We start from the raw sequence: 22,844 nt of genomic DNA, 5'->3' as shown, positions 1-22,844 counted from the left end.
CTCCAGGTAATGAGAGAATCTAGGCCAGGTTTTAAGGCTCCAAGTTTGACTTATATAATTTTAATACTACATAATTATGCAATTATGCAATTAGGAGGAATAAGTTTTCCACTCCTATTATAGTCACGGCTCTGAAAATGCTCATTTTTGGAACTCGCGTCTCCTGATGGGAGAATGGTGCCAGCGCTTTATTTAAGAGCATCGTCTGCCTGGTCCCCCTCACCTGCCGCGCGGGCCTGTGCCCCCTCCTGGGGGGCTCCCCGAGATGGCTGTCAGGCTCTCCCGCCCCGTGGCCCCCGAGCCTCCTGTGCTCACTTGCGGTTGAGAAGAGATTTGCGGGGAGCCAGTCAGCCTGGGTTCGGGTTCAGCTGCATGACCGTGAGCGGCAGCCTTGGAGCCCCTGCCTCCCTCCGGCCACGCCCGCCGCAGGTGCGGGTTTGCTGAGTCTTCCAGGCCAGCACGTGGCGTTGGATTTCACCCACCAGATGGTGACACCTGCGTCCCTGGGGTCTGTGGGCGGCTCTCGCGGCCCCACGCCGCCCTCCCATCCCTTTTGGAGTTGAGCTCCAGCTCCTCTTATGCCCAGTCCGGCCGCCTCCTGCATGGGCATCTGGTGGCGACATGATCATCCCCCCCCTGTGTCCCCCACCCCTCCTCATGACCCCAGGGCAGCGTGTTTTCGTGATCCTGGGGTTTCTCCCCCCTTCCTCAGGCATCCTCCTCTCCTCCCCTCTTCCTCTCCTCTCCCCCTCCTCTCCCTCCCTCTCCCTCTGCCCCAGCTCCTCCTCCTGTGGGCTATGCCCCTGGCCAGGTCTGGAGTGGTTCTTAAAGAAAACTAGTGGCATGGGGCCCCGCAGGGCTCTGAAGACCACGCCTTCGTGGGGGTTTGGTCCTCCATGGGGAGCACTGCAGGGCCGGGGGCCAGATGCATGCACAGAATGAGAGCCCACTGCGGAGGAAGGGGGCAGATGGAGGGGCCCTGCTGTGAGGGACAGGGGAGGCAGCCTCCGTGGGACAGGGACTCTGCCCAGCACTCTGTTCCCCGAGCACACCCTGAGCCCTTCCCACTAGGTTTGTCTGGGCTGGCCTCAGACCACGATCCTCCTATCTCCACCTCCCAAATAGCAGGGATCACAGCTTTCGCATCAGCCAGGCCAGCTGGAAAATCTGGGTCCTCTCTCTCATGCCAGAAATTCCCAGAGTGCATTGCAGTAAAGGTTCTGAAAAGGTCCTGCAGGTTGGGCTGTGTGCATATGCATGTGTGAATGCATGTGTGCACGTGTGCGTGCTCACGCGTGTGTCCCTGATGAGACCCCACAGAGTGTAGGGGACGGCCCTCCGGGACCAGAGGTGCCCTCCTGGCCCATGTGAACTCTTTGCTGATTTCTTTTTTCAGGAAATCAGAGAGATGGTGGCTCCTGTGTTAAAAAGCTTCCAAGCCGAGGTAAGACCTGAGCCCCTGTGATTCTGGGGTCAGCTCTCCCCTGCCCATGCCCCACATCTTCCCACTTCTGCAAGGTGACCTGAGGGGCGGGGCTTCTCATCCCCCCCCGCGTTGTGCCTTCCACTCCCCTGGCCCAGCTGGAGGGAGGCCGGGATCTGGAGTTTCACTGGGTCTGGAGCTGCCGGGCTCCGTCTCAGGGCACTTCTCCGGGGCCACCCCCAGATCTGGCTCAGACCGGATCAGAGTCCTGACCCCTCTCAGATCTTGGTGGGATGGGTTCAAATCCCACCACTCCCCCAGGCCTCATGTGACCTTGGCTCTGTCTTTTTGCTAGTTAAGTGGAAATAAGAATCTCACGGACTTTCCTACCCAGGCTGGCATTGAGCTGTGATTCTCAGATTTCAGCCTCCTTGAGAAGCTGAGATTACAGGCGTGAGCACCTGTGCAGGGCACTGGTGTCCATTGTTGGTCAGCCTTCTTTTTCCTTACCACGGAACTAGTGTGTTTGTTTATTGACACTGCTGCCAACTTGGTTCCTTTGGGTGTGAAGGACTCAGGAGCAGAGAATATCGGCAGTGGGTTTTCCTGGCTTTCCATTTGTAAAAGAAGTTCTGGCTTGTGCTAGGTCGAGGAAGGATGGGCCTCAGTTTCCCTCTGTGGTGGGGGAATGACCAAGCCGATGGGGAGACCTGATCCATGCCAGCACTCACTCGGCAGCTTTGAAGGCTGTGTGCCCTGCCCCTGCTGTGTGAGCTTGGGCAGGTCGCTTGCAGTCTCTGTGCCTCCGGTTCCTCCTCTGCGTAGTGGGTGGTTGTTATTCCTCTTCACAGAGTGGAAACAGGAAGAGGGAAGCCATGGTAAGGGGGTGTGCGAGTGCCGGCGTGCCCTCCAGCAGTCTCAGCACACTCTTCCTGTCTTCAGGGCCCCCCGCCTGGTTCATGCGGCTTCTGCTGTGGCTGGCCTGGTGCCCTCTGTTCCCGGACTCAGGGTTGTTTTCCATTTGTTGTTTTCTGAGTACTGAAGCTGGAACTCAGAGTCTCACATTTACTAGGCAGGTGCCGTACCTCTTAAGCCATGCTCCCAGCCCTTTTTTTGCTTTGGGATGGGGTCTCACTAGCTTTGTCTGGGCTGGCCTTATATCACAATCCTCCTATTTCCACCTCCCAAGTAGTGGGGATTACAGGTGTGAGCCTTACTCCTGGCCCCAACTCAGGGCTTTTTATTAGGAAGAGACAGAGGGAGAGAGGGAGGGAAAAGAAAAGAAAAGAGGTGCCTTCTGTGGCCGTTGAAGCTTTCAGTAGAAGAGTCGAGTAGCCAAATGCGCACACAGCGCAGACTCTGGCCTGGGGAAGATTCCAGTCTCAGCCCTGATCCTCCAGCTAGTTGTGTGGCCTAACGGGCTTTCCGCAACCTCTCTGAACCTCAGCTCCCCTCCCGGGCCACAAAGTGAGGTCTTTACGTACTTTATAGGTCCATGGCAGGTGCTAAGTGCTTGGTAGCCGGTGGTACTCAACAGGTGCACCTTGTTAAATGGTGCTCAGTAAGCACACCCTGCTAGCACTGATGGGAACGAACCACAGAGCCAGAGGCTTCCCCCTAAAACCTGTGCGGTCGATGGCACACACCCTATTAACAGCTGGGGGGTCTTCAGGGAACCCCGCTAATTTTCTTCTGAGGGCCTTCCATCCTCTCCGGAACCTATCAAAAAGACTACGTTTTGTGGAAGGCTGTCCCAAAGCCCTGCTTCCCCTGGGGCGGACCGCCGCAGCCCAGCCAGCTGCGGGCCCCGGCAGGCGCTCAGCCACAGCACCTCTCCATAGAGCCCAAGTAGGATTTCCAGTGTATGCATTTATTTACGTACTTATTTTGTGTTGGTCCCGGGGCTTGAACTTAGGGCTTGGGCGCTGTCCCTGAACTCTTTTTTCTGAGGACTGTGGCACTCTACCACTTGGGCCATAGCGCCACTTCCAGCTTTTTGGTAATTCATTAGCAGTAAGAGTCTCACAGATGCCAGGTGCCCATGGCTCATGCCTGTAATCCTAGCTACTCAGGAGGCTGAGATCTGAGGATCAAGGTTCAAAGCCAGCCCGGGCAGGAAAGTCCATGAGACCCTTCTCCAGTTAACCCCCAGAGAACCAGAAGTGGTGTGGCAGCTCAAAGTGGTAGAGTACTCGCCTTGAGTGGAAGAGCTCAGGGACAGCGTCCAGGCCCAGAGTTCAAGCCCCACTACTGACAGAAGAAGAGAGAGAGAGAGAGAGAGAGACAGACAGACAGACAGAGAGACGGAGACAGAGAGACAGAGAGTGTCAGAGTCTCACAGACTTTCCTGCTGGGAGCTGGCTTTGAATCATGAGCCTCAGATTTCAGCCTCCTGAGTAGCTAGGCTTACAGATGTGAGTTCCTTTTCTCTTTTCTTTTCTTTTCTTTTCTGGGTCGTGGGGGACACGACCTGCTGGCCGTGGCCAGGCCGCTGCTGTCCCTGCCTCAGTGGCTGAAATCACCATTCGCTGAGCTCCCCGCTTGGTAGATGGGGCCCGGCCCAGGGAGTGGCTTCCGTGGACAGCGCCTCTGGGTGACCGTGGTTTGAGGGTCTTTGCTCATGGAGAAAAGAGCAAAGCAAAAGCCCCACTAATTACAAAAGTTGCTCCATGAAAGATAATTCAAAGCAATAATTTAGCAAACATAATCAAGCCGCACAGATGGAGTTGTTGATGGATGGATCGCAACATGCAATTAGCCGTTCTCAGAGTTACATATCATTAACCCTCCGAGCACAAAAATTATTTTCTCATTATTAGTTGAAAAGGTAAAATTAAGCTGACTAGACAGTAAAGGGGAAGGGAAAAAACTACAATTAATTACCTTCGTTTATTACAGTCATTATTTTAAACTTATTTTTACTTAGAGGAAGAGAGACATGAAAACATCTAAATTAAAAGTTGGGTGATGGTGGACTCGAAGGTGAGCCTCTGTCTTTCTCCTCTCCCCCTCCCCCTCCCCACCGAGGGCACATAACCTAGGTGCCTATGGCAGATTTCGGCCTGGCCAGCTCTGAGCAGCTGCCTGCCATTCCCACCAAAGTGCCACTAACGCCGTCATGCTGCATTACAACCAAATTAAGCACCGGTAGCCACCTCCCCTCCCCCCCCACCTTATAAAGTAAATTATGAATGCTCCTGCCCCCAGTTAAGCAGTTATTTGCAGCTGTTCTGGGTATTTCTCATTAGAAATAACATCATCTAAAGAAGGCTATTGATTGATTTTTTTAATCTTGGAATCATGGACGTGAACCACATATTTATATGACATTGCCTTTAACTAGAATTCTCATGCTTTATTTTTATATTATTGATCTTTTTGACATGAATTGCTTTCTGGCCTCGTGTGAGTGTTGTAAGCTTTCCGCCTGTAGAGAAATGGGCCAAGCAGGCTGGGCTGGAAGAGTGATGGCCGGGGCCATGTGGAGGCAGCCGTTCCGGCCCGCGGAGGCTGGAGTCTCCACTCTGCTCCGGACGTTTATGAGCCTCTTCTGGACTGCATTATGGCAGACCCGGGCGCTGGGGGGCGCTGCGGGGTGAGGGCACAATCCATCCCCAGGCCCTGTCTGTCTGGGTCTCTGCGCACCGTCTGCCTCCTGGGCGGGGTGGGGAAGGTGGAAGCTACTGGAACAGCAGAGACAGACACGGGCGGAGCACTCGGCCAGCCCTTCCACCGGGCAGTGAGCGCGCATGGTACTGGGCGCAAGGGTACACATGGATTCCTGTACACCTGGCCTGAGGGTGGGGAATGTCGTGGCCAGGGTCACACAGGCACAGGTGCGTGTGGCAGCCCTGCCCACCGCTAGGCTCCTCTGGAAGCCTCAGCTGCCCCGTCTGTAAAATGGGCTTAAGCCCTCGTGCTTTTAAGGATTCTGAAGCCAGATTCCATTATAGAGCAAGTTGCCTGCTGGAGACTACATGAAACCCCCAGGCCTTCGTGGTGATAACTGCGTGGACTTGGGCGGTGGCCACGTGGGCCTGGGTGGCAGTGGTGTGAACCTGGGTGATGGCCTGTGGACCCTGGGCAGTGGCTGCATGGACCCTGGGTGGTGGACCTGAGTGGTGGCCATGTGGACCTAGGCGGTGGCAAAGTAACCAAAAGTCACACAGCTGGTTCTAAGTGGCAGAGACAAGATTTGAACCCTGGCATTCGGGCTCCAGACCCCTGCCTGGTCTGTATTCTTTATTAGGCCCCTACTGTGTTCCAGCCCTAGGGGATTTGGCAGTGACGCATGGGTCAGCCCTTGGTCTGATGTGCACACGCACTCCGGTGACACCTGGAAAAGCAGCTCCGTGCACAGACATTCCGCCGCTCCGCCAGGTCACGCGGAGGCCGCGTGGACAGACTCCTCCCGCGTGCACGGTGTGGGGACATGTGACCATGCAACCAGTCAATTATAATAATATTTTTCTCTCCGAATGTTTCCAAAGGGAGGGGGAGTTGGCGTGCCGAGGAATAATCACGGCTCAGAGGCCGAGCTGCCATTAGTTATTAATTAGGCCATTATGCATTGCACACAGATAATTGCTTTGCTGTGGAGTCACCAAGCGTGAAACGGACCCAGCCCAGAAACGCCATCTATCAATCTGGGAAGCCGCAGCCGCTGCGTCCTCTCACCTTGAGCCGGTGTGCATCTTAGCAGGGAAGGCAAAGAAATGAGTCTACGCAATGGGCAGGAGGGAGCGGGCTGCCCGGCCCGGCCGGGAGACAGCGGCCCAGCCCAGTGTCCATTTGTCTCCTGTTGGGCAGAAATCATCCCGGTGCCCCTCCCTGCCCTTGGTATCTTGGGGGCGGGGGGGTGGTGGTGCTGGGGGACCCGAAGAAGCCACCTTTCTGTGGGTCTTGCTGTTGCTCCTGGCAGCTGCTGGGGACAAAGTCTGGTGTTCCCAGGCCTCAGAGGGGGAGGGAAGGAGACCCCAGCCCCACCCCCGAGTCCCCTGGGGGTCTGCAGAGGGGACAGGCCCGGCCCGAGGGCACGGGGTCCATCTTAACAGAGCCTGGGAGCCAATGGTGGCGCTCGCTGAGATCCCGCGGGCAGCCCAGGACAGTGCTGCCTCTTTGGAGATCAGTCTCACAGACGTTCCTGCCTGGGCTGGCTTTGAACCTCAGTCCTCAGCTCTCAGCCTCCTGAGTGGCTCGGATGACAGGCGTGCACCTCAGTCTGCGGGGTCTCCCAGCCAGAGGTGTAGGGGCCTGGAGGAGCTCAATCAGCTCTGTGTTCCACACCCATGGGTCTGGGGGGGAATGGGGCCTCGTGGGGGGTTTGGCTGCTTAGAAAAGCAGTTGTCCAGGCTCTGGGGGCCTGAAGTCCAGGCAGCGGCACCAGCATTCACCCCAGTCCCTGGGCACCTGCTCACCACCTCACCACAAAAGTCTCCCTCTAAGGGGCAGAGTGTACAGGCAAGGTGAGACCAGAGGACGTGGGGGCCCTGGGTCCACGCAGACCCAGCTCCTCCCCACAGATGGCTGCCTGCCAGCTCCAGGTGGCCGTGGATGGAATCGTGGGCCCGGATGGCCAGATCCTCTGATTTCCCCTGAGAAACGAGCAATTTGGAACTCTCCTCGTTTTTAAATACTGGCTTGATATATATGCACATATTTTCATGCCCACAGAACTTTCTGGAGTTATCATTTACATAAGCAAAACGCCCCAGTCTGAAGTAGATGACTTGATGGATCTTGACAGCTGAAATATTTTTAAGATATAAAAGGTCCAAGAAAGGGGGAGCCTGGGACACATCAGCCCCCAGACACGGGCGGGGGGGTGGCGGGACAGCCCACGGGCCCACACCGGCCTCATGGTAGGGGGACTAATCTCAGCAAGATGATACATTGCGGGCTGGGAAGGTGGCTCAGTGGTAGAGCGCTTGCCTTGCATGCATGAGGCCCTGGGTTTGATTCCTCAGCACCACATAAGCAAAAAAAAAAAAAAAAAGCTGGAAGTGGCGTTGTGGCTCAAATGGTAGAGCGCTAGCCTTGAGCTGAAGAGCTGAGGGACAGCGCCCAGGCCCAGAGTTCAGGCCCACGACTGGACCCAAAAAAAAAAAAGATGATACGTTGCTCTCGGCTGAAACCCACACTCATCTCCCTCAGGGGCATAGCTCTAGGGGTGGTTTTTCTGGTGCCAGTGCTGGGACTTGAACTCAGGGCTTCTGCTCTTGGTTTGGCTTTTTCACTCAAGGGTGGTACTCTCCCACTTGAGCCACACATCCACTTATGGCTTTTTGTCAGTTAGTTGAAGATAAGAGTTGCTCAGATAAGCTGAGCAGCAGGGGCTCACGCCTGTCATCCTAGCTACTCAGGGATCTCGGTTTGAAGCTAGTCTGGACAGAAAAATCCATGAGACTCTCATCTCCAATTAACCACCAAAAACAACAACAACAACAACACCAGAGCTGTGGCTCAAGTGGTAGTGCTAGCCTTGAGCAAAAAAAAGCTCAGGGACAGCGCCCAGGCCCCGAGTTCAAGCCCCAGAACTGGCTCCAAAAATAAAAAAATAGGTCTTTCAGATTTTGTTTGCCTGGGCTGGCTTTGAACTTGGATCCTCAGATCTCAGCCTCCTGAGTTGCTGGGATTACAGGCGTGAGCCGCCAGCGCCCAGCAGCTTGGTGGGATTTGATTGATTGTGTCACAAAACACAGCCCCAGAGGAGGTGAGGACATGGGGCACTCCTGACTCACCGCAGGGAAGCCGTTCACCTGCTTTGGGAGATAAGGTGGCGTGAACCCCAGCCTTCCGTTTCCTGCCACGGAGGCTGGAGGGTTAACCCAAAGACCCCTCCCACCTGCCTTTTCCACCTGGCCTCCGCCGGCCTGGCCTCCGCCGGGTGCCTTAGAGTAGAGGCGCTGTCACAGACTCTGGGCTGCGTTCACCAGAAGCCCGCCCTTTTGGGGTGCATTTGGAGGGTCAGATGGATTCGTTCTCATGAAAAGTCTTTGTACGCTATAAAAAGCTGTAGATTAAAATTGGGAGGTATCATGATTGTAATTTTATGCAGTGGGGGTGGTTTTTGGAGGCTCCATGGCTCGTCCCTCACGGTGGAGGTGGCTAGAAGGTGACAAGGTGACCCGTGCGGCCCGGGCCACCTCTGGCCATGGCCGCAAGGACAGCGTGGGCTCCCCTGCCTGGCGCTTCGTGCACGTCGGCACAGAGCCACACTCGGGGTACCCCCCAGCACCCCAAAGCACCGGTGGCTTCCCGGTGCCATAATCATGACTCTATTGTCCAGCCTCCTCCTCGAGCTCACCCCCGCGTGGCAGGAAGCGGCCTGGCCTGGCCTGGCCTGGCCTCCGGGCCCCCGCCCTTCATCCTGTCCATCGGTGGCTGCTTTCTTCCTCTCTTTTTTCCCTTAGTATCCCAAAGCAAAATTTGTTTGTAAGGCACGAAAGAAAGCCTCCCGTGCCTTGTATGCCGGAGCCCTCGGAAGTGCAGGAAATTGTGTATTCACTGCAAAAGAGAAAAAAGCCCTGGCTTATACAATTTTAACAATAGAAAAAAATGATCTTTGTGCTTCAGTGCGTGGCTACTTAGAGGAACACAGGCAGCGCGTTCAGGTGGCTGCGGAATTACAAATGAGCTGTGGCCTTTGTTTTCAGTGACAAGCAATTTAAATGCGATCTTATAAGAAGGCTGGGAGATTCTCCCCACACCTCAGGAGATGGGGAGGGGAGAGAGGGAGGGAGGGAGGGAGGGAGGGAGGGAGGGAGGATGAATAAAGGAAGCAAGCTTTCTTCTTCAACTACTGAGGCCCCGTCCGAGTTGCCCCGGCCAGAGGTTAGAAGTTATACTTTCGTCTGATAATTCTACAATCGGCAGTTTGTGATTGGGCGTAATTATAGCATCACTAACAGCAGACCTGCAGCCTCTGTGGGGCATGTGGTGTTTTGGGGGGCTTCTCCCCCCACATGGCGTCTCGGGGTGTCTGATGTGGGTGTATCTGGGGCCTGAATTTTATCACAGAAGAAGGGGTTCCTCACACCGACCTTCGAAAACACTTTGCTGAGCGCATTATTATTTATTTGTGTGTGCACGCACACGCTCGTGTGCATGTGTGTGCATGTGCGCATGCATGCCAGTCCTGGGGCTTGAACTCAGGGCCTGGGCGCTGTGCCTGAGACTTGTCGCCCAAGGCTGGCACGCTACCACTTGAGCCACAGCTCCTCCTCCTGCTCTTTGGTGGTTCATTGGAGATGAGATTTTCCCGAATTTTGGTAGCCATGTTCTTCAAAAGTACAGTTTACCTCTGTGCCTCTGCTCATATGAAATACTTATTAAAACGAAGTCTAGAGAACAGGAAAAGGTGGAGATTATATCTTATCACTCAGAGGTGTAATCCATAGTTTTAAAAAGCAGAGTGGGTGACTGCAGAACCTTTTTTCCTGTTCTGAAATCCACTGTGTCTCACGCTCACAGTCGGTCCACTTATTGACATCCCACTGTTTGTCCATTCCTGGGCTGAGCACTGTCTGGACTCCCTTTAATCCCAACACCAGGCCTGGGAGGTGGGTCCCACTGTCTACACACATGCCATTTTTGTAGCCAAGGATGCCGAAGATCAGAGAGGATGGGTGACTTTCCTGAGGTCACCCAGCCTGGGCACGGGGCTCCCCCACACTGCAGCCCGGCGCTACACCCCGCCCCGCCCCCCATGGGTGACTTGTGCCCCCACGGCGACACACATGACACTTTCTCTTGTTTCCAAAGGTGGTGGCTCTCAGTAAGAGGAGTCAGGAGGCGGAGGCGGCTTTTCTGAGTGTTTACAAGCAGTTAATTGAAGCGCCAGGTAAGAAACACGGGGCTCCCAGTTGGTGCAGTGCTTCGTGGCCAGAGCCTGGGCCGCCTCGGCTCGGGGGTGCGGCCAGGTCCCCGGGCCAGGGGGTTTGTCTGTCCAGCGTGATGTCTGTGGCGCCCTCTGCCTCCCCCAGAGGAGAACCTGGCCAGTATCCCACTGGGTCTTTCCTGCTATGCCCTCTCCTGGGCGCAGGCATCCGCCCCAGTGCTCTGCCAGCAGGGGCGACGGAGAGGCCGCACCCACCCTGCCTGCAGAGTGGCAGAGCCAACCCCACCTGATGCTGAGAGAAGGCAGGAAGCACATAGCTGCACTGACAGACAGACACAGACAGACAGGCAGGCAGGCAGACCTACAGACAGGCAGACAGACAGGCAGGCAGGCAGACCTACAGATAGGCAGACAGACAGGCAGGCAGGCAGACCTACAGATAGGCAGACAGACAGGCAGGCAGGCAGACCTACAGATAGGCAGACAGACAGGCAGGCAGGCAGACCTACAGACAGGCAGACAGACAGGCAGGCAGGCAGCCAGCCACAGTCTGCTAAGACTGCTCACACTAGCCAGGGCAAATGTTCATCAGCGGCGGAGTGGCTTTCAGATACGTAGCACCGCCATCGATGGAATATTACTCAGACGTGAAAAGGAATGAAGCACCCACATGCGTTAAGCTACAGGAGAGAAAGCACAGTGCTTTGTGAGAGCAGTCACCGATGCCCCATTCCTCTTGATTCCATGTAAAGGAAATGTCTAGAACAGTGGACCTGTGACAAGCCATGGGGACCGGCGGAGACAGGGTTGCCTGGGGTGGGGAAGGGGACAGGAAGTGACTGCTTAGTGGATATGGAGTTTTATTTTTTGGCAATAAGAATGTTCTGGAACTAGACCATCGAGATTGTAGAGCCTCAGGGGTATTGAAAGGTACTGAAATGTACATGCTCATGTGCCAGTGTGTGCCAGTCCAGGGGCTTGAACTCAGAGCCTAGGCGCTGTCTCTGAGCTTTTGTGCTCAAGGCTAGCACTCTACCACTTGAACCACAGCTTCACTTCTGGTTAAGTGGAGATGAGAGTCTCATGGACTTTCCTGCCTGGCCTGGCCTTGAACTGTGAGCCTCAGATCTCAGCGTCCTGAGTGGCTGGGGCCTGGCGCTGGGTTGAATTGTGGATTTTTAAGTGCTGCTTTTGTGTGCCGTAAGCGCCGCCTTGGCTGAGGAGGGCGTGCTGTGGCGGGGGAGGGCGTGCTGTGGCGGGGGAGGGCGTGTTGTGGCGTTGGGCCTGCTGCAGGCGTGGGGCTCCATTGGGGTCACGGATACAGCCAGGCACTGGTGGCTCATGCCAATAATCCCAGCCACTCAGGAGGCTGAGATCTGAGGATCGTAGTTCAAAGCCAGCCTGGTCAGAAAAGTCCCTGAGACTTGTATCTCCAATAAACTATAGAAAAAAACCGGAAGTGATGCTGTGGCTCAAGTGGTAGAACGCTAGCCTTGAGCACAAAGAGGCTCAGGGACAGCTTCCAGGCCCTGAGTTCAAACCCTAGGACCAGCGTGCGTGTGCACGCGTGCACACACACACACACACACACACACACACACACACACACACACACACACACTCACTATGGCAGTGGAGACGCAGGGGCTGAAAGCCGTAACAGCCCCGTGGGGGGGGCTCCTGGAGGCCTTCCTTTCCTGTCACCCCTCTTGCAGAGCGCCGGGTCACACTGGGCCTGGTGCTCACTCTGTGTGACTCCCAGTGATCTCCCCGGAAGTGGGGGGGGCCACGGGAGGGGGCCGCTGTCCCCAGCTGTCACCGAGCTGAGGAAGGGGAGCCTTTACTGCACCAAACAGCCCGCCCAGATGGGCTTTGAGGCGCTCTAATTCATGTCGGAGACATTTAAGAATAACAAAATATTTTTAATGATTTCTTAGGGGAATCGGGAAGACATATTTTTTGATCTCATTAAATTTTATCTCAGACACAAGAACCCAAATGTCAGATGCGGGTTTGGGGCTCCCTGTGCTGGCGGTGACCCCCCTTCCTGGTCCTTCCCCCCCAGCACCCCACGCGGGCGGGGGGGGCAAAGCAGAGGTGCAGATGCACGGGCTCCATTTGTGTCTTTCTTGACAGGCAAATTATTTGTGGGATTTCTCCCCCACCCCCGCCACACACAAGTCCTGATTCAACATTTTTGTTTTCAATGGCTGCTCCCAGCCCAAATCTTTGGCAGAAAAATGCGACATGGGCTGATTGCTCAGCGAGTATTTTGATAAGTTTGAAGCCTGCTTGTCTGTAATTACGAAAGAAAATCGTAAATCTTTTAGATATTGTTCACACAGATGTGGCGTGAAGTGTGAAGGGGGAAAAAAAAGCAGTAAAACGTGTTAAAAGCATAATTAATGTCATTGTCCTAGAGGAAGATTTGATTTACGCCTCTGTGACTCGGGCTGGTGGGGCCCCGCGCGCACAGCCCCGCGGGAGGCAGCCGGTCCCACCTGTGACCTGACCACTCAAAGGAGAAACAAAGGAGCTGGCGGCTCACGCCTGTCATCCTAGCTACTCAGGAGGCTGAGATCTGAGGATCGCGGTTCAAAGCCAGCCCGGGACAGGAACAGTCTGTGAGACTCTCCTCTCAGTTAACCAGCAAAAAAAAAAAGTGGAGCTGTGACTCAAGTGGTAGAGCCAAAAAAGCTCAGGGACAGCACAGGCCCTGAGTTCAAACCCCAGGACTGGCAGAGAGAGAGAGAGAGAGAGAGAGAGAGAGAGAGAGAGAGAGAGAGAGAGAGAGAGAGAGAGAGAGAGAGAGAGAGAGAGAGAGAGAGAAGCCAAACAAGGAAAGCGAGTGGGAGAGAGGCTGGCATCGTTGCTGAGCAGAAGAGAGAAGAGAGGTGAGTGCCATGCATTCTTCTGCCTTTGCTTTTTTGTGGTTTTTTCCCCCCCATTTGCTATTTTTAAATAAGATGCAGGATTTTATGATTCCCCACACGTGTGTGGCTTGCTGTGTCCCTTCTTTTGGAGTGAGTCTGGTCAGCAGCATGGTTAGGTTTGGGCTGAGGCCGCAGAAACACCTGCCTGGCTCTCAGTGTGGTGTCTGTGCTGTGTGACCTTGGCCAGGGGTCTTACCCTCTCTGAGTGCCAGTGTCCATGTCTTTCAAGGAGAGGTCATCATAGAATCTGTCCGTGGGTCAGCAAGAGGTGCTATGCTCTGTACCCCAAAAGCCCTGGATAGCTCAGCACCCCGCAGACTGGGGTGTGAAGGTGACCAGCGTAGGCTGGGGGCCGTGGAGATCATGGGGGTTAGGGACACCGTGAGTGGTGTGGTGGGGAATCTTAGACCATTGCGGGCTTTGTGGTTTGTCTTCCCAATTACGTAAAAGAAACGGACGCCCCATGGGCTCCGGGGGTGCAGAAGTTGAAGGAAACTCATCTCGGAGGAAAACAATTTGTTGGAGTGTTTTTTTCCTCCTCTCCTCTTTTCCCTGCGTGCTTTTTTTTTCTTTTTTGTCAAAACAGTGGCTGACAGCACACGCAGAGTCATCTCTGCCCTCAACGGAACGGCTTGAGCCTCCCCTTCCGAGCGGCGACAGAGCCGCGGGAACCTGCCTGTGCTCTGCGTGTGTGTGCTGAAAATCCCTGAGCATCTTCCAGCTTAGGGCTCTGGGGTGCTGGCCGGGCCTGGCTTGGGGGCTGAGATCCAAGAGTTTAAACTTGGCAAGAAAAATATGTGGTAGTCGTTTGGCAGCCAGAATTGGTTTATTTAAGTAAATACTGCACTTCCTTCTTTATTGGACACAAAATCCCTTCCTATCCATCCGTGCGTCCAGTTTGTATATCCTTCGTCCACCTTCCTGGCAGATGCTACTTTCTTATTGATTTGTCACCACTCTTTATATATCAGGGATATCACGCGTTCACTATTGGGAATCTTTATTTCCTCTCCTCTACACTAGGCCACCTTTTGTTTCCTGGCTTTGCTTCTGTGTCTCTTGAGTATACACGCACACACGTATACATGAGGATCTCACCAACCCGTTGCTTTAGGCCCTGACTTTAGCACCTTTTCTCCCCTTGAGTGTGTGCGGTAGCGAGTGGGGTTAGTACTTCTGTGGTCTTTGTGTTCCATGTGGATGTGTGCTGCTCCTAGGCTTGAACTTGGGGCCTGCGTGCCGTCCCTGAGTTCTTTTTCTCAAGGCTGACTCTGCTGCGTGGGCCACAGCCCCACTTGTGGCCTTTTGGTTCAGTGGTTTATTGGAGATGAGTCTCAGGGAAGTTCCTGCCCAGGCTGGCTTTGAACCATGACCCTCGGATCTCAGCCTCCTGAGTAGCTGGGGTGACAGGCGTGAGCCACGGGGGGAGGGGGGGTCCTGGCTTTGAGATCTTGGTGTTTTTGTGTGTGCTGCACCTGCTCAGGGGAGGGAGGCTCAGAGCTGGCAAAAGGCTGGCTCTGGTGCCCCCTGGTGGGCGTGCCACGGCAGGAAGTGGAACAGTGCCCCCTCCCCCAGGCCTGCGGGGGTCCCCCATCATCAGAGGACAGACAAAGCCTGGTGATGCTGTGGTCCCCAGCAGGCCGGCTCCCTCCCCTCCGCCGCTGCAGCCCCCTCTCCCCCGCCCTCTGCCAGGCCGCTCCCGCCAGCACCCTGGGGCTGGCATCAGAGTCCATCCCTGCTGCCCTGGGGCTCTGGAGACAGACAACCGCCCAACCGCCAGGGCTGGCCCATGGAGATGCCCCTGAGGGAGACGTGGGGCTCAGTGATGGCCTGTTGGGGCATTTCTGGGGACCTTCCAGTCCCCATAGACAAACATCCCGACCCCCTATACCATGGCGGAAGGTTCCATTGTCCTGTGTGCACATTGGGCTTCTGAGGACGCATGAGGCTCAGAGAGGTCTAGCCACTTGCTCAGGGTCACACAGCAGAATCCCAACCCCTCGGCCCCCACTGAAGCCAGGAGCCCCTCACCCAAAGAAACCAGCCAGCTCCAGCCCTAGGGGAGGAGGGCGGCAGCCCATCCCTGGGGGAAAATGAAGCTTCAAGAACTGAAGTGGGCCTCGCTAGGGCCCAGACGGAGCCGGCTTCAGCCCGGGGGTGGGGGGGAGCCACCGTGGAGGCTGGGCGGCACTATAGAGGCAGGGGTCACCGTGGAGGCTGGGCGGCACTATAGAGGCAGGGGTCACCGTGGAGGCTGGGCGGCACTATAGAGGCAGGGGTCACCGTGGAGGCTGGGCGGCACTATAGAGGCAGGGGTCACCGTGGAGGCTGGGCGGCACTGTGGATGCAGGAGTGGGGGGGGGGACACTGGAGAGGCTAGAGGCACTGTGGAGGCCGGTGACACTGTGGAGGCCGGGGGTACTGTGGAGGCCGGGGGTACTGTGGAGGCCGGGGGTACTGTGGAGGCCGGGGGTACCGTGGAGGCCGGGGGTACTGTGGAGGCCGGTGACACTGTGGAGGCCGGGGGTACGGTGGAGGCCGGGGGTACGGTGGAGGCCGGTGACACTGTGGAGGCCGGGGGTACTGTGGAGGCCGGGGGTACTGTGGAGGCCGGGGGTACTGTGGAGGCCGGGGGTACCGTGGAGGCCGGTGACACTGTGGAGGCCGGGGGTACCGTGGAGGCCGGGGGTACTGTGGAGGCCGGGGGTACTGTGGAGGCTGGGGGTACTGTGGAGGCCGGGGGTACTGTGGAGGCCGGGAGTACCGTGGAGGCCGGGGGTACGGTGGAGGCTGGGGGCATGGTGGAGGCCGGGGGTACTGTGGAGGCCGGGGGTACGGTGGAGGCTGGGGGCATGGTGGAGGCTGGGGGCATGGTGGAGGCCGGGGGTACGGTGGAGGCTGGGGGTACGGTGGAGGCTGGGGGCATGGTGGAGGCTGGGGGCATGGTGGAGGCTGGGGGCATGGTGGAGGCTGGGGGCATGGTGGAGGCCGGGGGCATGGTGGAGGGGTGCACGTATACTTCTGCCTAGCTGCAGCTACACCAGCTGTGGCGGCATCCCCTAAAACCTTCCAGGGCACCTGTGTTGGGATGGACTTAATGCCCCCCCGCCTCCTTCAGGAGCACTGCGGTACCGGCCACTGGGGACACCCATATACTGTGCGTCCTGCGCCCCAGCCTGCCCAGGTGCGGGGTCCCCCCTCTCCTGTCCTCTTGGCCCCGCCCACTCCAGTTCAGCTCCTCGAGGGGGTCCTTAGATATAGACACCTCAGCGCTGGGGTTTCTGCGTCTAGTGGCTGCTGACTTGTGTTGATTGCTTTCATCGTGGCAGTCCCAGGGCGGGGCCGCGGGGCCTGCACGCCGCCCCTGAACTTCCTCATGTGAGGCTGGCTCTCGCCACTTCTGGTTTTCTGGTGGCTTACTGGAGATAAGAGTCTTATGGACTTTCCTGCCTGGGCTGGCTTTGAACCGTGATCCTCAGGTCTCAGCCTCCTGAGTAGCTGGGACTACAGGCGTGAGCCGCAGGTGCCTGACTTAATTCTTTGGCCCTCAGCTCCCCTGTTGCTGAGAGGCTCCATCTGGCCCTGCTTACCTGCGCATGTGCAGCTTCTGGTTCTTTCCTTGGGCTGAGGTGGGCAAGACCCAGGAGACCAAGGTGGGCAGGGCCAGCGCAGGTCAGCGTGAGAGCTGGTCCCTCGGGGCTCCCTGAGGTGTCCCACTGGCCTTTGCTGAGCCCATCCGGAGCCACGCGCCGCGAAGACGGCTAATCACTGAGTCATTGAGTCCTCGCGGTGGTCTCACGGGTGCCTACTGTGTCCGTTCTACAGAGAGGGAAAACTGAGGCTTACAGCGGTAGGACACCTTATCTGCGGCCCTGCATGGAGTGAGAAATGAGATCCGAACCCAGATGTCTATGGTCCAGCCCCTCTGCCATCTTCCCGGATGGAGCATCTGTGCCGGCCCGGCCACCACACCCACACCACCGCCCGCCTTCCGCACTCAGAAGGGCCCCGGGTCCGGTGCGCCTGCCTTTCCCTGCTCAGTAGACATTACTAAACTCATACTGTGTGTCGGAGACCCTCTGCATCCTCATCCCCGTCGCTCCCATTTGTCCATCTTGCTTGGCCTGAACAGCCCTGGCAGCTGCCTGAGCCCTGACTGGCTGGCAGACTGGCTCAGGTTCCCAGGGGAGTGTCTGATTGGCCAGCCTGAGTCAAGCGACCTCCTTGCCAGTAGGCAGGACCTTGTGATTGACAGCCTCATTAGAAGCTAAGAGGGAACTGTAACTGTTTCTCCACTTTGGCCCCTGGAAAGAAACAGAAGGTCCCTCCCGCAGCCCCGGGGTCCCCAGCCCTCTTCCCACACCAGGAGTGTTACACACAGGCCACACACACAGGACAGGTGTTTGACAGACCCAGGGCTCCCGCGGTGCCCCTCTGACAGCTATTGGGAGAATCTGCCTGGTTCTAGCCATCTCACCGCCTCATCCCGGGGAAGTGTCATCGTGGCATGCCTCAGTTTCCCCATCAGCAGTATGCACCTCGCGGTATGGGGGTGAGCTCCCCCTGCACAGGGAAATGAAGTACAACTGAGCCAGCCAGGCCCTCCCCAAACAACCGTCTCTGCTGGACTTTGGGTGCCAGGGTGGCATGAGCTCAAGGCACTTCCTCCTGGGGTACAGCGTGAGCACTGGGGGACACACAGCATCCCTGACACCCCAGAGCGTTGCCAGGCATGCTGCCTTCTTGGGGTAGTAACAGCCGCCAGGGCCCCCTGCAGTGCCCCCACACCTCCCCTCTCCACCTCCCTCACGTCCGCCCTACACACCTGGCCTGCTTGACCATCAGGGAAACTGAGGCTCTGCACAGTCGGTTCTGTGTGCAAAGGACACATGGCCAACAGGACTCAGCCTTGTGCTCCCCCCCCCCATTCTCTGCACTTCCAGAACAAGTCCTGGTGCTCACCTTGAGTTCACCTCGCTCCCCGCAACCCCTGCGGCCATCCACCCTCTCTTTCCTTCTCAAACCTGCGGACACAATGGGAAGCGATTCCTTGAACTTATTAAAAAATCCAGACTTGTAAATTAATTTGCTTGTGTTATACAAAGGCAGTGCAGATGGACTCATTAGCATGCACACAACAAATAATTATAGATGAATTTTTAGCTGGCCTGCCTAATGCGCTTGCTGGGTTAATTATGTCAATGTATAATTACATCAGCCCGGGGAGACATAATGGCAGACCCCGCTGCGGAGGGGGGCTGACACAGAGCCGCACCGCCGCCCCACACCTGCTCCCCGCCACGCGTGCCCGTGGTCCGGCCTCCTGCCACCTAAACAAACAGGCGGCCGCACAAGACAAGGGGGCGCCTTGTTCCAGCCTGACCTGAAGCCCCCTGCCTGCCCCTGGTGTCTTCTGTCCACAAAAATGTATTGGGTTAGACCAGGAGGAGAGAACTGGAGGGACGGCACCAGACCCCGGGACCCCAGGGCCCTGGGCCCGAGGCGAGGAAGCACTGGCTTCCGTGGTGTGGCTGCCCAGCATTCCCCCAGGAAAGGCGCCCTTAGGACCTCGGAGCAAGGGACCCTCAGTGCTCCAGGCCGCCTTGTTTGGGAATCCCCCTGCCCCCCCCCTCCAGGATTGTTAGCACCTACCCCCAGGGAAGCCCCCCCACCACCATCCCTTCCCAGGATGAGGAAGAGAAAGGGCTAGCCAGGAAGCGTGGAGAGGGACCGGAAGTTGGAGGTGGCTTACATGAAGAGCGGAGGTTGAAGCCGGGCGCTGGTGGCTCACGCCTATAATCCTAGCTACTCAGGAGGCTGAGATCTGGGGATCACAGTTCAAAGCCAGCCTGGGCAGGAAAGGAGGTGAGACTCTTTATCTCCAATGAACCACCAGAAAACCAGAAGTAGCGCTGTGGCTCAAGTGGTAGAGTGCTCCCCTTGAGCTGAAGAGCTGAGGGCCAGTGCCCAGGCCCAGAGTTCAAGCCCCACGACCAACAACGAAGAGTGGAGGTAGAGGACTACTTGTCACAGGAACACGAGAGGCACAGGAGGCCGCTGCCAGCTTTGTGTGCCAAGATCCCTGAGGAAACGGAACAGGGCGCCAGGGACGGCCAGGGGCTGACCTCAGCCCCTAGACCTCCACAGGGCCCTGCCTCAGTGTCCCCACAGCATGCAGGCTCAGAGGGGAGCGGGGACCCAGCGCAGTGACACACCATGATGGGGAGTCACAGAGCCACTGTGGGATCAAGACAGACCATTATGGTGACAGACAATGTGATGGGGGGTGCGTACCCCTGAGCCATCGCAGCTACCACGGGGGAGGGGGCCGTGCACCTCTGAGCCATCGCAGCTGCTCTGGGGGGCCCTGGGGCGTCCATCTCTCCAGCTCCCCACAGAATATCCATTCTCCCCCCTTCTCTCTCCATGCAGACCCTGTGTCCAGGTTTGAGGTGGGGCGCAGCCTGGACAACAGACCGCAGCCCCCCAGCTGGGACCCCAGCGGCCAGGCCCGGCCAGACCCCCCCGCCCCGTGGAAGAGGCACCCGGAGCGCCGCGGGCCCAAAGGTACTGAGGCGACCCCAGCAGCTGGACACGGCCTCCCCCTCCCCTGGGGGCAGAGACAGGCAGTGAGCCCAGATCACAGTCTGCTGAAGGGCAGGTGAAGTGGGTGGAGAACATTCCAGAGGGCAGAGGTGCCCCATCTCCACGTGACAGGGAATGCCACTACTGAGATTTGCTCCCAGAGAAACAAGGTAGAGTTTGCAGAGGTGGGGCGGGAGGGGGCAGCCTGCCCTTCCACACCCAAAGTGGCTGGCTGCAAAGGGTGCTGGGAGATGTAGTCCAGCCATGTCTGGGAGGAGAGGGGCAGGTGGGGAGCCCTGAGCCCATGACTTCCTGGGTGGGTGCCAACCTCCAGGTAGTGCCCACATTCCTTTCTGCCACGCTCTGCCGCTCTGTAGACCCGGAACTCGTGGGCTCTGGTGGGGAATCTGTGATTGTGCATTTAGCCCCTGAAGTTGGGGAACCGTTAACAAGTAGACTCAAAGCAGGGCGCTGCCAGTGGCTCATGCCAGTCATCCTAACTACTCAGGAGGCTGAGATCTGAGGATCACGGTTTGAAACCAGGCTGGGCAGGAAAGTCTGTAAGACTCTTATGCTTGATAAACCACAAAAGGCCAGATGTGGCGCTGTGGCTCAAGTGGTAGAGCACTAGCTTTGAGCTGAAGAGAGCTCAGGGACTGCACCAAAGCCCAGAATTCAAGCCCCAGGACTGGCAGAAATAAATAGATGATGATGGTGATGGTGATGGTGATGGTGATGATGGGTGATGATGGTGATGATGATGATGGGTGATGGTGCTGCTGCTGCTGCTGATGGTGGTGGTGGTGAGGATGATGATGGAGGCAGACACCGTGGGACCTCGGCCGAGCTGCCAGGAGCCACAGGCCAGGCCCCATGCTGTCATCTGTCACCTTGCTCCTTGGGCGATGGATGGGTGTCTGTCTCTGTCTCCCTGCAGAGCAGAGGGACGGGCTGTGTCTCCCGGGACCCATCCTGACTGAGGGCAGCTGTGTCCCCGGAGCCCCCGGGAAAGCCCACCTGACAGACGCCTTGCTGCACCGGAATGAAGCAGAGAAACAGAAGTGAGGGAGGGGTGCCTTGCGGGGGGGAGGGAGGGGGAAGAGGGTAAGAGGGGGGAACAGGGGGTTGTGCCCTGGCCGCCCAGACCCAAGCCTCACCCCAGGGGCTTGGCTGTCCACCCTGGGGAGCTATCACTCTTCTGAGCCTCAGTTTCCCCATCTGAAAAATGGGGATCAGCGCCCCAGCTTGGATCAGGGCCGTCTGGAGACCCAGAACTGATTTGGGGGGGTTGGTACGTGAGGACTTGGCTCACATAATTGCGGGGCTGGCACAGGAGGCTGGCGTGCGGGCACAGGCAGGCCGCCGGGCGCTGGGGCGGTGGGAGTGGCCCTGGGGGCCGGGCACTTCCAGGCGGTGTCCGGTGGGTGAAGTCGGAGTTCAGGGGCTCCTCCCCTCCACCACAGAGCCAGGCCATGTCAGGTGCCGCAGCTTTGCATCAACCTTTCCAACCCTGCCAGTGCCCCCCTCTCTCCCCCAGGAGCCTCTGTGGCCCCCGAGCACCGACTTCACCACACACTGCACACCGGGCTGGGCTGGGCCTGCCTGTGACACCCCGAGGCAGAAACCCATTTTGCAGATGGGGAAACTGAGACCCATTGGTGCTGTAGAAAATGTACAGCACCCCCGGGGGGGCACACAGTTGCCATGCAGAGAGGGGTGCGGGCCGCGGGGAGGGGAGGGAGGGCTGGGGGCCGCGGAGGCCCCTGCGGCCTGCACCAGCGTCCTCTCCTCAGGGGCCTTCAGGACGTCCAGCTCACCCTGGCAGCCAGACTGGGGGAGGCCGAGGAGAAAATCAAGGTGTTACATTCAGGTGCGCACCTGGGAAGCTGTGGGGAGACCCCTCGCCCCCTCCCCAGCCCCGCCTGGGCCTCACCCACCTGTGTCTCCCCAGCGCTGAAGGCTACGCAGACGGAGCTGCTAGAGCTGCGCCGAAAGTACGATGAGGAGGCGGCCTCCAAGTATGTGAGCCGGCTCGGATGCCAGACGGCCTGCACCCTGATCCCAGACGGCCTGCACCCTGATCCCAGACGGCCTGCACCCTGATCCCAGACGGCCTGCACCCTGATCCCAGACAGACTCCACCCCTGACCCCAGACAGACTCCACCCTGATCCCAGACGGCCTGCACCCTGATCCCAGACAGACTCCACCCCTGACCCCAGACAGACTCCACCCTGATCCCAGACGGCCTGCACCCTGATCCCAGACGGCCTGCACCCTGATCCCAGACGGCCTGCACCCTGATCCCAGACGGACTCCACCCCTGACCCCAGACAGACTCCACCCCTGATCCCAGACGGCCTGCACCCTGATCCCAGACAGACTCCACCCCTGACCCCAGACAGACTCCACCCCTGATCCCAGACGGCCTGCACCCTGATCCCAGACAGACTCCACCCCTGACCCCAGACAGACTCCACCCTGATCCCAGACGGCCTGCACCCTGATCCCAGACAGACTCCACCCCGAACCCCCAGATGGCCTCCACCCCTGACCCCAGACGGCCTCCACCCCTGACCCCCCAGACGGCCTCCACCCCTGGCCCCCCAGACGGCCTCCACCCCTGGCCCCCCAGACGGCCTCCACCCCTGACCCCCCAGACGGCCTCCACCCCTAACCTCCCCAGACGGCCTCCACCCCTGACCCCCCAACAGCCTCCACCCCTGACCCCCCAGACAGCCTCCACCCCTGACCCCCCAGACAGCCTCCACCCCTGACCCCCCAGACAGCCTCCACCCCTGACCCCCCAGACAGCCTCCACCCCTGACCCCCCAGACAGCCTCCACCCCTGACCCCCCAGACAGCCTCCACCCCTGACCCCAGACGGCCTCCACCCCTGACCTCCCAGACAGCCTCCACCCCACCCCATCCCTGCCACAGCCCTCTCCCTCTGATGCCCTCTGATGCCTCTGACCCCACAGGTGCCTCCTCTGCCTCCCCTGATCTGTGCCCCAGGTCCCCACTCCACTCCACAGCACTCCCCTGCCCACAGCCCACGGGCGGGG

At 58.0% G+C, this 22,844-nt stretch overlaps 1 protein-coding gene across 14 annotated transcripts in view; it reads left to right on the top strand.

Annotated features, from left to right (window-relative positions):
• The window catches only part of LOC138826396 (homeobox protein cut-like 2), a 125,430-nt gene that overhangs the window by 84,691 nt on the left and 17,895 nt on the right, over positions 1-22,844 (top strand). For 8 of the 14 annotated variants that reach the window (XM_070021524.1, XM_070021521.1, XM_070021522.1 and 5 more), the window contains 6 exons: positions 1,397-1,444; positions 10,187-10,265; positions 19,628-19,762; positions 20,718-20,841; positions 21,574-21,650; positions 21,732-21,798. In XM_070021524.1, the coding sequence (XP_069877625.1) occupies positions 1,409-1,444; positions 10,187-10,265; positions 19,628-19,762; positions 20,718-20,841; positions 21,574-21,650; positions 21,732-21,798 (518 nt within the window). In that variant the 5' untranslated portion in view covers positions 1,397-1,408. The remainder of the gene's footprint in view (positions 1-1,396; positions 1,445-10,186; positions 10,266-19,627; positions 19,763-20,717; positions 20,842-21,573; positions 21,651-21,731; positions 21,799-22,844) is intronic. The other 6 variants (XR_011371700.1, XR_011371701.1, XR_011371699.1 and 3 more) reach the window with 1 other exon arrangement.

The sequence above is a fragment of the Dipodomys merriami genome, unplaced genomic scaffold, assembly GCF_024711535.1.
Source record: "Dipodomys merriami isolate MVZ:Mamm:240054 unplaced genomic scaffold, mDipMer1.0.p SCAF_142, whole genome shotgun sequence".
Lineage (NCBI taxonomy): Eukaryota > Metazoa > Chordata > Mammalia > Rodentia > Heteromyidae > Dipodomys > Dipodomys merriami.
The sequence above is the reverse complement of the archived record's forward strand: the minus strand, read 5'-3'. Positions and strand labels throughout refer to the sequence as shown.